General features: G+C 36.4%; 3 protein-coding genes across 5 annotated transcripts; 2 read left to right on the forward strand and 1 right to left on the reverse strand.

Annotated features, from left to right (window-relative positions):
• LOC104755375 (G-type lectin S-receptor-like serine/threonine-protein kinase At1g11300) lies at nt 31-4,091 on the forward strand. The gene is made up of 8 exons (XM_019239323.1): nt 31-391; nt 1,270-2,408; nt 2,491-2,598; nt 2,689-2,867; nt 2,934-3,144; nt 3,232-3,469; nt 3,552-3,681; nt 3,767-4,091. Exons 1-8 carry the CDS (start codon nt 243-245, stop codon nt 4,073-4,075), a joined length of 2,463 nt encoding a protein of 820 aa, XP_019094868.1. The 5' UTR covers nt 31-242; the 3' UTR covers nt 4,076-4,091.
• LOC104755374 (MLO-like protein 2) lies at nt 4,122-11,844 on the reverse strand. Of its 3 annotated transcripts, none has more exons than XM_010477738.2 (13): nt 11,385-11,844; nt 11,178-11,235; nt 6,402-6,667; nt 6,199-6,315; nt 6,039-6,099; nt 5,798-5,961; nt 5,632-5,726; nt 5,493-5,542; nt 5,192-5,406; nt 5,054-5,089; nt 4,898-4,965; nt 4,742-4,802; nt 4,122-4,646 (listed from the first exon to the last, which is right to left on the reverse strand). In XM_010477738.2, the coding sequence occupies exons 1-13, from the start codon at nt 11,496-11,498 to the stop codon at nt 4,230-4,232; spliced, it is 1,722 nt and encodes a 573-aa protein (XP_010476040.1). In that variant the 5' UTR covers nt 11,499-11,844; the 3' UTR covers nt 4,122-4,229. The 3 variants fall into 3 exon arrangements, with proteins under 3 accessions (XP_010476040.1, XP_010476039.1, XP_010476042.1); XM_010477737.1 differs by lacking the exons at nt 11,178-11,235; nt 11,385-11,844 and adding exons at nt 6,767-6,824; nt 7,084-7,488; XM_010477740.2 differs by lacking the exons at nt 4,122-4,646; nt 4,742-4,802; nt 4,898-4,965; ... (6 more) ...; nt 6,199-6,315; nt 6,402-6,667 and adding exons at nt 8,998-9,069; nt 9,160-9,207; nt 9,445-9,612; ... (5 more) ...; nt 10,560-10,679; nt 10,773-11,020 and having other exon boundaries at nt 11,385-11,759.
• On the forward strand, nt 14,347-16,526 carry LOC104755371. Its single transcript, XM_010477736.1, has 3 exons — nt 14,347-14,646; nt 14,805-15,266; nt 15,613-16,526. Exons 1-3 carry the CDS (start codon nt 14,548-14,550, stop codon nt 16,306-16,308), a joined length of 1,257 nt encoding a protein of 418 aa, XP_010476038.1. The 5' UTR covers nt 14,347-14,547; the 3' UTR covers nt 16,309-16,526.

Below are 16,540 nucleotides of genomic sequence, written 5' to 3' on the forward strand. Positions count from 1 at the left end.
ACAGTTCCACTTGACTTACCTTTCACTATAACAGTATTTGGATTTTTCTCTTGAGAATTTAATTCTCACCACACCATCAGCTAACACTGGTTGGTAGCCTACCAGTGTTAAATGCTACATTCAATGCTGAGCTCTTGCTATTTAGATCTTTGTTGAGTTTGGCTTTTTTTAGTAAACGATATTCACAAAAGATTTATCCAAAAGTAGGAAGTTTCTGTTCTTGAGTGGACAGAAGTAAAGATATGGGACTTCATGAGAGCTTGAATTGTTTTGTTCTTGTTCTTGCACTGTCTTGCTTCTTCTTAAGTGTCTCTCTAGCTCATGAAAAAGCTTTCTTTTCGGGAAAGCTCAATGACTCTGAGACAATAGTCTCCAGCTTCCGCACGTTCAGGTTTGGTTTCTTCAGTCCTATTAATTCCAAAAGTCGATATGCTGGTATATGGTATAACAGCATTTCAGTAGAAACTGTGATATGGGTTGCCAACAAAGATAAACCGATCAATGACTCCTCTGGAATTATTTCGGTATCTGAAGATGGAAATGTCGTTGTTACTGATGGTCAGAGGCGTGTTCTGTGGTCAACTAACGTCTCTACTCGAATCCGTGCCAATTCTACTGTCGCTGAGCTTTTGGATTCAGGGAACCTCGTGCTAAAAGAGGTGTATACAGATGCGTATCTTTGGGAGAGCTTCAAGTATCCTACAGATTCTTGGTTGCCAAATATGTTGGTTGGGATAAATGAAAGAGCCGGAGGAGGAAACGCCATGATAACTTCTTGGAAAAACCCTTCAGATCCTTCGCCGGGGAACTACACTGCTGCACTCGTTCTTGCTGCATATCCTGAGCTCTCTATTTTCAACAATAATAACAACAATACTACAGTGTGGCGAAGTGGCTCGTGGAACGGCCAGATGTTTAATGGTATACCAGATGTATATCCGGGGGTCTTTCTCTATAGATTCATAGTTAATGATGACACCAATGGATCAGTCACCATGTCATATGCTAATGATTCAACTTTGAGACACTTCTACATGGATTACAGAGGATTTGTGATCCGGAGAGATTGGAGTGAGGCTAGAAGAAACTGGACGGTCGGATCACAAGTTCCGGCAAACGAGTGTGACATTTACAGCCGATGTGGCCAGTTTGCGACTTGCAATCATCGAAAAAGCCCGCTTTGTTCTTGCATTAGAGGGTTTAANAAGCTTTCTTTTCGGGAAAGCTCAATGACTCTGAGACAATAGTCTCCAGCTTCCGCACGTTCAGGTTTGGTTTCTTCAGTCCTATTAATTCCAAAAGTCGATATGCTGGTATATGGTATAACAGCATTTCAGTAGAAACTGTGATATGGGTTGCCAACAAAGATAAACCGATCAATGACTCCTCTGGAATTATTTCGGTATCTGAAGATGGAAATGTCGTTGTTACTGATGGTCAGAGGCGTGTTCTGTGGTCAACTAACGTCTCTACTCGAATCCGTGCCAATTCTACTGTCGCTGAGCTTTTGGATTCAGGGAACCTCGTGCTAAAAGAGGTGTATACAGATGCGTATCTTTGGGAGAGCTTCAAGTATCCTACAGATTCTTGGTTGCCAAATATGTTGGTTGGGATAAATGAAAGAGCCGGAGGAGGAAACGCCATGATAACTTCTTGGAAAAACCCTTCAGATCCTTCGCCGGGGAACTACACTGCTGCACTCGTTCTTGCTGCATATCCTGAGCTCTCTATTTTCAACAATAATAACAACAATACTACAGTGTGGCGAAGTGGCTCGTGGAACGGCCAGATGTTTAATGGTATACCAGATGTATATCCGGGGGTCTTTCTCTATAGATTCATAGTTAATGATGACACCAATGGATCAGTCACCATGTCATATGCTAATGATTCAACTTTGAGACACTTCTACATGGATTACAGAGGATTTGTGATCCGGAGAGATTGGAGTGAGGCTAGAAGAAACTGGACGGTCGGATCACAAGTTCCGGCAAACGAGTGTGACATTTACAGCCGATGTGGCCAGTTTGCGACTTGCAATCATCGAAAAAGCCCGCTTTGTTCTTGCATTAGAGGGTTTAAGCCAAAGAACCTTAGAGAGTGGAACAATGGAAACTGGACTGGTGGATGCATAAGAAAGGTCATTTTGCAGTGTGAAAGACAGAACAATAATGGGAGTGCTGATTGGTTTTTGACGCTGCAGCGAATGAAATTGCCTGACTTTGCAAGCAGATCTGAAGTCAGCGAACCAGAATGCTTAAAGACTTGTTTGCAGACATGTTCTTGTATAGCTTTTGCTCATGGCTTAGGATATGGCTGTATGATTTGGAATGGAAGCTTAGTTGATTCACAGGAGTTGGATGCTCGTGGAATGGATCTTTCTATCCGTCTTGCACATTCAGAATTCAGTTAAGTAGACTTCTCTCATATTACTACTTTAGTGTGATTGTAGTTTTACTAATTCTGCTAATTCTTTCCAATTCTCAATAGAAACACAGGACAGGAGACCAATTTTGATTGGTACATCGTTGGCAGGCGGTATTACTGTTTTGGCAGTTTGTGTCCTTCTGGCACGAAGTATTGTCATGAAGAAAAGAGATCAGAGTTTATGTCCTTATGTTTGCTTCTGATTAACCGTTTAATAGTTTTAGTTTTAAACTCTAATAAAACCTTTGGTTTCGGTCTCAGTGAAAAAGAAAGGAACAGATGCAGAGAAAATGTTTAAAAGAGTGGAAGCTTTAGCTGGTGGTAATAAAGAAAAGTTGAAAGAGCTACCATTGTTTGAGTTTCAAGTGTTAGCTGCAGCAACTGATAACTTCTCTCTTAAAAATAAGCTCGGACAAGGAGGTTTTGGTCCTGTTTTCAAAGTGAGTATGACTAAGGATTATGAAAACAAGAAACAAGAATTTCTGCTGACATATTTTTTGTTGCAGGGTAAGTTACAAGAAGGGCAAGAAATTGCTGTGAAGAGACTGTCACAAGCATCAGGACAAGGGCTTGAGGAACTTGTTACTGAAGTAGTTGTGATTTCCAAGTTGCAACATCGAAATCTGGTGAAATTGCTTGGCTGCTGCATTGCAGGAGAAGAAAGGATGTTAGTCTATGAGTTCATGCCAAAGAAAAGCTTAGACTTTTATATATTTGGTAATTTATAAGTATTGTTTTTTTGTTTTCAAACTCTGTTTCAATGTTATCACCAGGTCAAATAACATAAGCTAATTTGTTGTTCAGATCCAATGCAAGCCAAACTTCTTGATTGGAAGACAAGGTTTAAAATAATCAATGGAATATGTAGAGGTCTCCTTTACCTTCACAGAGATTCTAGGCTGATAATCATTCACAGAGATCTGAAAGCTAGCAACATCTTGTTAGATGAAAATCTGATTCCGAAAATATCCGATTTCGGGTTGGCCAAGATTTTCCTAGGGAATGAAGATGAAGCTAACACTCAACGGGTCGTTGGAACATAGTAAGTTACGCCATTCTAACCATATGTTACATTCCTTTTTTTTTCCCATGAAGGTAAATGTACCTGATATTACATCCTGCAGTGGCTATATGGCACCTGAGTATGCAATGGGAGGACTGTTTTCAGAGAAATCTGATGTTTTCGGCTTAGGAGTGATACTCTTAGAGATTGTCAGTGGAAGAAGAAACTCACATTCAACTCTATTAGCCTATGTAAGTCTACCTAAGTCTACTAAGTTACATTCAACTCTCTTAAGCTTCTCAAGCCATAAAAGCTTCTCTATCTGTTTTTTTATAGGTATGGTCAATCTGGAACAAAGGGGAGATTAATGGTCTGGTAGATCCTGAGATCTTTGACCAACTCTTTGAGAAAGAAATACGCAAATGCATCCACATTGGTCTTTTGTGTGTGCAAGACGCTGCTAATGATAGGCCAAGTGTTTCTACTGTGTGTTCTATACTCAACAGCGAGGTTGCAGACATTCCAGAACCGAAACAGCCTGCTTATATGCCTAGAAACGGTATTTTAGAAGCTGAGTCCTCTGAGAGCAGTGACCTTAAAGCCTCTACCAACAACGTCACCATCACTGATGTCTCAGGACGTTAGAACCTGCAGAACCAAAATGTATGTAATTTCGTGAAAGTCTTAAGCATTGCCAGAGAAATATATCATCTATCTTTATAGATGGTAATGGACAAGACATTTCTGTTCATACAACAAATTCCCACTGTACTAAATCATAAATAAAAATCAAGAATGCTCATCTCTTAAAAGAAAAGTCTCTTAAGCTTTTGCTAGTCCTTATTGGAGGAAGTTCCATAGATGTAAGAGCCGGCTTCTTTTCTGAGCTTTCATGTGCAAGAGAATGATGTGTGGAAGTTTCAGCTTCTTGGTGTTGAGACTCAGGATCCCAAAACTGGTGTTCATGATGATGACCATGACCAGAGTATCTAGGAGAAGGAGAAGCTGGGTAACTTTCAACGCTACGGTTATTGAAATTATGAAGGAGATGGATTGGAGATGAGCCATGAGTTGGTGTGGTTGGACGGCTAGAGAAAGGTGTGTTTGACTCCGAGTGTCTTCCGTGTTTAGTCTGGTCCTTTGCTGTGTGATGCCACTTCTTTAATGCCGTGGCTACTCTTTCGTTAAATACCGTTGGCTTCATTTTAGTACCCATCTACACACATTTTTCATATACACAATGTCAAAAAAAAAAACTAAAAGATCATATATCCAAAATCTGGTTCTGTCACACTCAATGTTGTTTAGTACCTGAGTAACAAGTGCATAAAGTGGAAGAGTCACGTAGCTGCAAAGTATCTGCACAACAACTCTGCAAGATTTACAAGATAGGGGGAAAAGGTTATTATACTTTGTCAGTCAAAGGACTAATTCTCAAAATCAACAGTCAAGATTATGTGAGCTTACCCAACTACAATTCTAATGACCACATCCGCATTGCTTTCATGGAAACAATTCTTGAGATTAAATTCATACTGCAAATAGGAAAAATTTATGACATAACAATTAGTATGGCCTGAAACAACAGCAATGTTCGTAAAGAAAATGAAATGGCTCACTTACCGTACTCCAGGCAAAGAAGGCAAGTTGAAATGCATTCTGCAAAGTGAAGAAATTTTGGTACTCATGAGTTTATTCTACCGTTAGGGGAAAAAAAAGCGAAAGAGAAGAAACGAGCGGTGAAGGATAAAGGTATTGTACCGTAAAAAGGACCAAGTGGATTAGGAAAAGAATGAAACGTGGCTTGCCAAACCAGAAGAGGTCATCACCAGGCTGAACCACTGGGGCGCCTCTCACCACATCACCTTTCTCTTGGATTCTTAGACCCAATTTGGTTATTATGACTTGAAGCTTTGTTCCAACGATTAGAATTACGACTAGTGGAATAAATGGTAGCCAAAGGTAAGAACGTAGTCCTGTTTCAAAAGGAAACCGATGTCAGTTTTGTGCAAATAATGATGCAGCTAAGGCTTAATTTGCACAGTAAGCAATCAACATTTACCATTTGTATTGGTCAAGAGGAATAGCACGGCGACAAACCAAATAACCGGACTGCATACAGGTGGCAAAAGATTAAGACAAAATATCCAAGTTGGCTTTTCTCAGACTATAACTAAAGAAAATCATTATTAGTTCCAAACCTGATTTCAACAACAGTTTTGAAGTCTTCCTCTAAGGATCTCTGAATATACTTGCGGAAATCGAATCTTGATTCGCTCCCGTGAGCCAAATGCGCCTGAAGAAAATGTAATTAGAACATTGTCTTGAGAGATAAGTGTTATAAGGGGAAAATAATTAATTCCGTACCATGATGAAACCATGTCTTAGTGCTAAGTAATCAACTTTGGTGACAGATCCATAGAACTGTCTGAAAAAACACACAATCCATAGTGTTATACTCGTCTTGCTCCAGAAACTGAGATGTCTTCTCCCAAAAGATGTGTCCCTTGCAAACCTGAACCTCTCAGGATCTGCATAACAAGAATTATTCCTCAGTAAATTTCCCATTTCGGTCTTTAATTTTTGTCGAATACTCTGATTCACATACCGTTGGAATACTGATACTCTATTGTCTTAGTCTCCTCCTCCCATGACTTCCACCTCCTCATCTGCAATACTCAAGAAAGCAAATATATAAATAATCTTTCTGCATACACTCTTTCTTGATTCTCGCCTTAGCCACTGTGGGAAATCACAAGAAATGTTACCTTAGTCTTTCCGAGAGCATAAGTAACAATGCAGTAAATAACATGAACCACGGCGAGCACAAAGATGAAAATATGCAGCTGGTGGATTCCATAAGAAGATACAAAAGCCACTTTCCCCTGAGAAGATTCATCAATTGCAATCAAAATCTATCGGTTTTACAAGCCAAGGTTGACTTGCATATATATAGGAGATTGTTAGTTACCTTCTCTGCACATTTGTCATAACCTTTGGTGGCTAAACTTCGTCTAGGGATATAAGATTCAGCTAACTCAAGAAGAAGTCTTCGACCGTGTTTATCTCCATCTCCATCTTCTTTCTTTCCGGTGTCTTTCTTGTGGTATTTTCTAGCTTCATCCTCGGCGCTGCAAGGGTGCATTGTCGATGCAACATGCTTGGAGATGCATATATTTGAGATTGGTGTTTGTCCAATTGTGAGGAGTAGTGATATGAATCCCAACAGCATAAGCTCTGAATCAAGTTTTTAAGTATAGAAAATATAAGTAGCTTGTTCATAATGGATGAAGTTAGTTAAGTAGAAAAAAGATTAGTTTTTTTCTTTCTAGTTACCTGCTTTGACCTTTTCAAGAGCTTCAAATAAAGCCTTCTTATGCTTCTTTTTAAACCACTGTTTAGGTATATAATAAAAAAGGGCAGAGATTTTAATTATTCACAGATTTAGTAATGATAGTGATAGGAGAAGAGAACTAAACAAAATGAAAAACAGAGCATTAACCAAAGAAGAAGACAAAGAAACAGAGCAGTAAGCAGATCAAGAACACAAAAAACAGAGGAAGAAGAACTTATAAGAGAAAGAAAAAAACAGAGCAAGAACACGAAACAGAGGAATCTTGAAATAAGGACTTTATCTAAAGAGGAGGACTTACAGTTCCAATTTTGTGAATCGATTTTTCGAGGACAATCGAAATGAATAGTAAGACGAAGCAAACCACAGCTACTGCCCAAGTAGAGGTCTCTTCTAAAGTCCGCTCTTTTACTTGATTCGCCATTAGAGCTTTAATCCAAAGCAAAAGCAAAACCCCCTAAATGACTCTTCTCTTTCTTTCCAAAGATCTTGTCTTTTTTATTTTATTACAAAAGAAGTAAAGAAACAAAACACGAGAAGAGACAGAGATTTCGTGTTCTTCTTGTTTTGCTCTCAGTTTTAAATTACTACGCAAACGCAATATTTTGAAAGTAATATATAGAGACTAGAGAGAGCAATGAGAGAAGGCAAAAGAGGAAAGGGGGAAGGTAGAAGATAAGACCCGTATAATGAGAGACTGTAAAGTAAAGGCTTCGTCGTCTATATAAGAATGAATACTACGTCGTTCGTCTTTTGGAGAAGAAGCGTTCAACGTTTTGACTTTCGTATTATTCCCACATGTGACGACTTCTCAAGTACTTTCAAAGTCTTTTTGTCTTTTTTTTTTTTTTTTTAACATCTCAAGTTCTTTTGAAGTCTATGGCCTTATATTATTGAGGGGTCAAAATAATGTTTTAATTCTATAATTTGTCGGTTATATTTTTGTTTAACTCGGTTTTGTTATTTGGTGTAAAAATTTAGAGAAAATTAAAAGATGTTTGTAAGAACGAATAGGCAAATCTTGAATTTGAATTTAATTTTTGTTCAAATTTTGTTTACTTTGATTGTATAAAGCTATATATATATATATATATATGAAATGGCCACTTGAGTTGAAAGACATACTATAATGGGATCTCTCGTTGGAAAGTTCGTCTTTTTTTTTTTTTTTTTTTTTTTNTTATTTTGCAACTTGTTTGTTGTTCCATCTAATATATTAAATATGAAAGGTATATATAATAAGCTTACTCGTTAGACGACAAAAAAGAATTATATCATACTCGTTGAAATAAAATAAGTCGGCCACAAATTATTTTTTGAAAGCAACATTTGATCTCTTTAACAAATTTCCGTTAGAAGTTTACCATTGACGTGGGGTTAGTTAATTTCTTTTTCTTTTTTCTTCTTCTTGTTGTGAATTAATATCTTAGGATTTTTAGTTAATTTTGTTAGTCAATTACTATTATTATACAAAAGTACTTATAAAATATATTCGAAAACAGCTTGTACAGACATGATAAACAGATGCATGCAGTAATGATTAATTTAATAGAACATTATTATAATTCCCACTGTACGCGAGATCAAGAATCATCATTTCTTGAAAGAAGAATTGCTTAAGCTTTTGCTAGTCCGCAGATGGAAGAACCGGCTACTTTTTCTCTGAGCTTTCATGCGCAGGAGGATGATGTGTGGAAGTTTCAGCTCTTTGGTGTTGAGACTCAGGATCCCAAGAGTGGTCGTGTTCATGAGAACTTGGGTGACTTTCAAAGTCGCTTTGTTTATTGACCTTGTGAAGGAGATGGCTTGAAGATGACTCATGTAATGGTGTGTTTGATTCCGAGTGTTTTCCGTGTTTAGTCTGGTCCTTCGCCGTGTGATGCCACTTCTCTAATGCCGTGGCTACTTCTTCATTGAATACTGTTGGCTTCAGTTGACTACCCATCTACACACATATTTTTTTTTATGAAACACAATGTTAAAAAAAAATAAAACATCATATATCCAAGATCTGGTATATATGGACGTAAAACTATAAAAGGTTTGTGTACTACGTACGTGAGTAACAAGCGCATAGAGTGGAAGAGTCACATAGCTGCAAAGTATCTGTACAAAAGCTCTGCAAGATTTATAAAAGAAAGGGGAAAAGGTTTATTATACTTTGTCAGTTAAAAGGACAAATTCTCACAATCAACAGTCAAGATGATATGTTAGCTTACCCAACTACAAGTCTAATGACCACATTTGGAATGCTTTCATGGAAACAATTCTTGAGCCCGAATTCAAACTGCAAATATCGAAAATTTATGTACATAACAACTAGCTAGTATGGCATGAAACAGCGACGTTTGTAAAGAAAATGAAATGGCTAGCTTACAGTACTCCAGGCAAAGAAGGCTAGTTGAAATGCATTCTGCAAATTAAAGTGAAGAAATTTTGGCACGTACTCATGAGTTTATTATTCTACTGTTAGGAGAAAAAACCGAAAGAGAATAAACGAGCGGTGAAGGATAAAGTACCGTAAAAAGATTAATTTGAATAAAATTTTACTATCAATGACAATAAAAAAAAAGATTTCAATTTCTCGTCTTAAATGAAAGGAATGCATTAAATTCAGTAGTATCCTAAGGGGCCCGCTAGTATGAGTATGGTAGAAAGAGATAAGGATCAAGTGGATAAGGAAAAGAACGAAACGTGGCTTGCTAAACCAGAAGAGGTCATCACCAGGCTGAACCACTGGGGCGCCTCTCACCATATCGTCTTTATGTTGGGTTCTTAGACCCATTTTTGTTATTATGACTTCAAGCTTTGTTCCGACGATTAAACTTACCTGAAGTTATATTCATTTTGTTCAAAACTGGCCGCAAAAGAGACAAAATCAAGAAAATGTTTGTTTATCCTTAATTATATTGTACTTACTACTAGTGGAATGAATGGTAACCAGAGGTAAGAATGTAATCCTGTTTCAAAAGACAAACCGATGTCAGACGACTATATGATGCAGCTAAGATGTAATTTTTGCGGTAAGCAATGAACGTTACCAGTTGAATTGGTCAAGAGGAATAGCACAGCGGCAAACCAGATAACCGGACTGCATAAAGTTGGAAAACGTTAAGACAAAATATCAAAATATCTTCTTTACCGTTATGCAAATATCTAAATTAGATTCCAAACCTGATTTCAACAACGGTTTTGAAGTCTTCCTCTAATGTTCTCTGAATATGCTTGCGGAAATCGTAGGTAATAATTGATTGGTTACGTGGAGCGAAATGCGCCTATAAAGTTTTAGTTAAGATCATTTGTCTAGCGACATGCATGTCATGTGTTATAATAAAACATTAGATAAAAAAATAATAAATTCCTTACCGTGATAAAACCATGTCTTAGTGTTAAGTAATCAACTTTGGTGATAGATCCAAAGAACTGTCTGAAAAAACACACAATCCATAGTGTAACACTCGTCTTGCTCCAGAAACTGAGATGTCTTCTCCCAAAAGTTGTGTCCCTAGCAAACCTGGACCTCGCAGGATCTGCACAAGCAAAACAAGAATTATTCACTTCCCATTCCGGTATTTAATTTTTGTCCAACACTCATATTTACATACCGTTGGAAAGCTGATACTCTACTGTCTTTGCCTCCTCCTCCCACGGCTTCCACCTCCTCATCTGCAATACTCAAGAAAACAAATATATAATATAATCTTTCTGCATACACTCTTTCTTGATTCTCGCCTTAGCCACTGCATGCGGGAAATTAAATCACAAGAAATATGTTACCTTGGACTTTCCGAGACCATAAGTAACAATGCAGTAAATAACATGAACCACTGCGAGAACAAAGATGAATATATGCAGCTGGTGGATTCCATAAGCAGATACAAAAGCCACTTTCCCGGGCTAAAGTAAATCCATCAACGGCAGTCAAAACTTGATAGGTTTAACAAGCCGAGAATGATATTTCTATATATAAATGGGAGATTTATAAGTTACCTGCCCTGTGCATTTGTCGTCACCTTTGGCAGCTAAACTTCGTCTAGGGATATAAGATTCAGCTAAGTCAAGAAGAAGTCTGGATTTTTCTCCACCTCCATGTTCTTTCTCTGCAGCCTTCATCTTTGCAGCTTGGGCAGCACTGCAAGGGTGCATTGTCGATACAACATGCTTGGATATGCAGATTTTTGAGATTGGCGTTTGTCCAATTGTGAGGAGTAGTGATATGAATCCCAACAGCATAAGCTCTAAATCAAATTTTAATATAATAGAAGATACAAGAAGTTTGTTAACAAATAATGGATGAAGTTAAGTGAAAAAAAAAAAAAAAGGTAAGAATCTTGTCAATATATAAAGGATGAAGTTAGCTAGTTAAGTAGAAAACAGATTAGGTTTTTTAGTTACCTGCTTTGACCTTTTCGAGAGCTTCATATAAATCCTTCTTGTTTTTCTTTTTTAACCACTGTTTAGGTATATATAAAAAAAGTAGGGCAGAGATTTTAATTATTCACAGATTTTAGTAATGATAGTGATAGGAGAAGAGGTAAACAAATGAAACACATTAAGCAGTGACCAAAGAAACAGAGAGGGAAACAACTCCAAGAGACTTACGGTTCCAATTCTGTGAATAGATTTTTCGATGACAATCGAAATAAATAGTAAGACGAAGCAAACCACAGCTACTGCCCACGTAGAGGTAAACTGCAAAGTCTGCTCTTTTTCCATTAGAGCTTAATTTTTTTTTTAAAGCACCAAATGCCTACAGAGGATCCTGTCTTTCTATACAAGAGAAGTAAAGATCAATTGATCAAAGAGATGGACATTTCATGTTTTTTTTTTTTTTTGCTCTCAGTTTATTTAAGTAGGCTACGCAATATTTGAAAAACACACAGTTGTGTCGTAAAATATATAGAGAGAGCAATGAGAGAAGGTAGAAAGGGGAAGAAGATAAGACCCCTAACCTAATGTGAGGACTGTAACCTAGAGAGGCTACAACGTACCGTCGTCTTTTGGAGTAGCCTTCATTCGACTTTTCTATGATTCCTTCATGTGGCGAGTGACGAGTGACGACGAATGACGACGACTGACCAAGTTATCACTCTTTATTTGAAAGTCTATGGTCTTTATGGGTCAATCATGTTTGTTTTATTTTATTTTTAATAATCTATAACTTAAATTTATATTTTTGGCCTATTTGAATAATTCTCCCCGAACTTTTCAAAAATAAAATTATAAAATTATAAAAAGGAATAAGCAAATTCTGAGTTTGAATTTTGTTTCGGTATAATGTTTTGTTTATATTTTGGTTATATTAAAGCTACATCAAATGGCCACTTGAGTCTTGAGATATATCAATATATATAAATAAGAATAGCAATAGCATTACTATTCCCAACTTCTTTGTTGATCTATCTTATTTAATAAGTGATACTATATAATAAGATACTCGTTAGACGACACAAAATATATTTTGATACTCGTTGAAAAAAATCATAAAAATTATTAGAATGCTCTTTTTTTTTTCGGTTTATATCAAAATGTTGTTTTCTAAAATCAAAATTTAACGATATACCAATAGCTTTTTTTTTGTCGTGACATATAAGAATTTTCAACCGTAATTAATGCTACTTGAAATTTCAAAATTATATATTTTTTTCCACCAATAGATGACTGATAAGCTACTTGAAAAAAATAAGTCTGCCAAATATTATTTTTTGAAAGCAACATTTGATAATGTGATTTGTGCTTTATCTGCAAAACTTTCCGTTTTGGAGTTGACCATTGACGCAGGTTAGTTTCTTTTTCTTCTTGTTAGTTTCCTAGATTTTTAGTTAACTTTGTTAATCAATTATACAAAAGTACATACAAAAATATTCGAAAACAGCCTGTACAGATATGGACATATTGCATGCAGCAATGATTAATTATATTATATATAGAAGTTAGATAATTATTATTGTTAAGTGGAAACTTTTGTGAAATTAGCCGACTAATTCCCATTAGCCATCGGTGTTTATATTTCAATAATCTAATATTAATGTCCCGTAGATATAGATAGATAGATAATTAATTAATTTTCAATACGTATTAATTATTTTCACGTCACTAGTAACATCTTTAGAATAATACTACAAACTAGTAAGACTAAGAGTGTTGCTTACTTGACACGTGATTAACGAAATACTGACAGAAAATAGAAAATGACTAAACATCTATTATGGACTGCAGAAGTGAAGATAGACATATATTTCGAAAAACGGTCTATGTATATCTAGAACATTATCTTTTGGAAATCTACAATCTTTTTCTTATAAAACACAAAATTATACAAAAAATGTAATTGGCTATTCTGGTATTGTACGGTTTAGAGAAAAAAATACAAAGAATCAATATACACAACTATAATTTGTCTTCTTCGTCGTCGTCGGTATATACGCTTAATTAGAGTTTGAACATACGAGATCTAGCTATGTTTATGATTATAAGTTAAAATTGACTTTTACTTGTACACAAAAACTATGGAGGGTGGATTATAAGATTGTGAAAAACTCACTCAAATGTTTTGTAACACTTGATTGTGTTCATATTTATGACTGACACAATTGCAACTTAAGTTCAGTTTGCTTATTTTGATAATTTCCTTTTAAAACCAAAAAAGAAAAACTTACGTTAAGAAGAGTCAACAAACAACAATGCATGCTTAAGCATACATGTATTTATATATATAAAAAAATACTACGTTTTTCGCAAGAAAACAGATATTATATATGTAAATATATTGTTAATTAACAAATGAAGTTGCAAATTGCAAACTAGTCACTGACTCACAAAGAGTTTAAAATGTACGTAATAATTGAATCAACGAACGCTAAAGATGAGCATTTAATTTTATATCAATTAAACGAATCAAACCAAAAAAAAACACTCTATAATTTGCACATGTGGTTCAATTGTTGTTGAGGCCTAGATCGTGGAAATTGTGAGGCGAATAAAAACGAGATTTTTGTTTCTCGAAAAAGGATTAATAAAAACGGGATGTTGATTTTTTGTTATTTTACTTACGTTACGTCTAAAGCACCTTATATAATCAATGCTGCTCGAGACAATTATCTCCTTCTTTATCAAAAATAATGAAAGACGAACAAGAAGAAGACATCAAACACGAGAAAGACATCTCTAATATAATTGCATTTATAAACATATAATTTTATTCGTATGTTAGGGTTTCAAAATTGATGACGTTAAACAATCATTTTCTCTATAGTATTAAATGAAGAAAATAACATTAATCTCCAAGCATGCCAAACTAGATTCATTCTTTATTGTCGACACAAAAAAAAAAAAAAAAAAAACTCATTCCTTTATTTATTTTAGAAGAAGACCTCCAACTATATCAAGACTTTCCAAAATATGTAACTGAAGAAGTCAACAACAACCTTTCCATCATTGAAAGGTGAAATAACGCAACATTGGTTTAAGTTCCGACCCAAATCCCTTAAACCGGAAATAATCAAAATTCGAATCGAACCGAATCGAACCGACCTAAGAAACCCAATCCTTCCTTGATTTTGAAACCAAAAAAGGTTTTCTCAAAAACCCCCAAAAATCCAAACTCATAAACCCTAAACATTTCTCTGTTCTTCAACAGACCTCTGCTTCTAGCTTTTCCTTTCCTCGTTTGTATCGTCCTCCTCTGTATAGTCTCTTGTTGTTTTTAGTAGTAGCTCGGTTCGGATTTTTCTAGAATCTTTCCTAATCAGTTTCTGAGGAAAAAATGGATCCAATTGCTTCGGTGTTTGAGAAAGTTAAGAGCTTTGCGAAATCGAGCCAAGATTTAGTCTCCCGCCATTTCGTTCCTTCTCGCCATAATCCGGTAATCTCTTCATTCATCATCTTTGTTTGAAATGGCTCAAAAAGAAACTAACTTTATATCTCCCTAGTATCACTCTCTTTACTTTGCTTTAAAAACCTTATCTTTAATTTGTGTGTTTCTACATTGTTGTTCTGAAATGGTTTGGGACTTGTGTTCAGATCGATATCTTGAAGCGATTACAAAGAGAAGCATTCTCGGATTTGATGAAACTTAGAGATAGACAAGAGAAAGTGGAGCGGATCATCTCCTCGTATAAATCATCTAAAGCTGGTCCGTTTCAAGAGACTAGCACTCATGTGAGAGGTGAGGTTGATGTCCTTGGAGCTATATTGCTGGCGGGTAACACTGAAGAGGAGAGTTTCAATAGAGAAGGAGTGAGACCTGGATTGCTTTCAAGGTTTGTGTTTGAAACGAGTCTTAGGGAGACAGATAAGCTTGTGGCTGAGCTCGTTGCTGGATACAAAGGGGAAGGCAATCTCAGTGATTTTTCAGGGAGCCAGCAGCTGTCTTTAGCTAAAGTCTTCTACAGGGCAGATGTTAATGATTGGTTCTCTGCTGTTGCTATTCCTGTTGGTGCCCATTTCAGAGATGTTGATACTGATATTGTCTCTTCTTACCAGGTATTCATCTTTTGTTGTAGGTTTTTATTTCTATATTGGTTGTGTTTTTGCTTTTATATTCAGCATTCATATTGTTTGGATCATTTAAACTCCAAAGGGTCACTAGTTGAATCTCAAAAACTGATTCCAGATTCTCATTGATCTATTTGATAGTTTGGCTTGATGTATATAACCTTATCATAGCAAGCTTGACGGTTTTATAGTTAGAAACTCTTAGCTATACTATGTCGATGGTATCTTTTTATTCTCATTATAATCTCTGCCAGTGGCATGTTAAGTTCTTCCTGGTTTCTATCTTAACCACTTTTCTATGAAGCTAAAAATACAATACACCTTTGACTTGCAGGGAATGAGTCTTACAGAAGTTTCTGAACTTGGACCACCTCTTTTAAACCAACATAATGGTAGTGCCATAGGGTTAACAGTCAGGAAGTCAAACATCACAGGTTCACTGGCCCAATCCATGTCAAACCTTGAAGCTGAACAGGGTTTAATGGCAAGGGAACGTTGTTTCAGAACCTTTGGGCAAGTAACTTGCCACATTCGCAGAAGTTTAAAACTATCTATATTGGGCTGTCACGAAATTTTCACACCGTCTAGCAACCTCCACTCTGCTGGAGCCATTACACTTCCAGTAAGTTTCCTTAGGCGCCAGACTGCTATGGAGCCTGAATCATCAACAACGCCTCTGGAGATGAGCAGAAGCGTGAATCATGTGTCGTCTAGCTCCATTGCTTTGAAGTTAGACTCTCTAATGGACGAGTCTACAAAACTTGGGGGATGGATTGAGATTCAGAACTCAAGAGCAAAGCAAGTGAAATGGTCAGTGTCTATTACAGACAACCCAGAGGATGAAGTGGGCTGGGGCATGAGTGTTGGGGGACTTGTTGATGGTTCAAGAAATCATGATCTGTTTCAGGTGGAATCGTATCTGAAATTCAACATTGGTGATCGGTTTAGCTTAAGTCCAGGTCTTGCTTATCACACAAACAGTAATGGAAGAACCATAGGTCTTATGCTACAGTCTCACTGGTCGCTGTGATCTCAAGGTTACTTATGACATGTACATTTATGGTTCTATCTACCACTGACTGCATTTTAGGGTAAAAAGAAAAGTGTCTAATGCAGCTATCATTTTTGTGCCTTGATGGTAAAAGAGTCGGATTGTTTATTGTCTATCGTCTCTTATAAAAATCTTTGTTGTCTTGTTAGTAACTGTTTCCATCTATGTTGGAATAGTCCACCAATTTGCTTCTTTTATTGTCATGTTAACA

Source organism: Camelina sativa, chromosome 17 (genome assembly GCF_000633955.1).
Source record: "Camelina sativa cultivar DH55 chromosome 17, Cs, whole genome shotgun sequence".
NCBI lineage: Eukaryota > Viridiplantae > Streptophyta > Magnoliopsida > Brassicales > Brassicaceae > Camelina > Camelina sativa.

Excerpts from the sequence above, each read along its gene's own strand:
- LOC104755374 (XM_010477737.1), bottom strand. The coding sequence starts at position 7,206 with ATGGCGAATCAAGTAAAAGAGCGGACTTTAGAAGAGACCTCTACTTGG. Across the intron at positions 6,825-7,083 it reads CGATTCACAAAATTGGAACT|TGGTTTAAAAAGAAGCATAA; the intron begins GTAAGTCCTCCT and ends ATACCTAAACAG. Across the intron at positions 5,962-6,038 it reads AGAGTATCAGTATTCCAACG|ATCCTGAGAGGTTCAGGTTT; the intron begins GTATGTGAATCA and ends CTTGTTATGCAG.
- LOC104755375 (XM_019239323.1), top strand. The coding sequence starts at position 243 with ATGGGACTTCATGAGAGCTTGAATTGTTTTGTTCTTGTTCTTGCACTG. Across the intron at positions 2,868-2,933 it reads GTTTTGGTCCTGTTTTCAAA|GGTAAGTTACAAGAAGGGCA; the intron begins GTGAGTATGACT and ends TTTTTGTTGCAG. Across the intron at positions 3,682-3,766 it reads ATTCAACTCTATTAGCCTAT|GTATGGTCAATCTGGAACAA; the intron begins GTAAGTCTACCT and ends GTTTTTTTATAG.
- LOC104755371 (XM_010477736.1), top strand. The coding sequence starts at position 14,548 with ATGGATCCAATTGCTTCGGTGTTTGAGAAAGTTAAGAGCTTTGCGAAA. Across the intron at positions 14,647-14,804 it reads TTCCTTCTCGCCATAATCCG|ATCGATATCTTGAAGCGATT; the intron begins GTAATCTCTTCA and ends ACTTGTGTTCAG. Across the intron at positions 15,267-15,612 it reads ATATTGTCTCTTCTTACCAG|GGAATGAGTCTTACAGAAGT; the intron begins GTATTCATCTTT and ends TTTGACTTGCAG.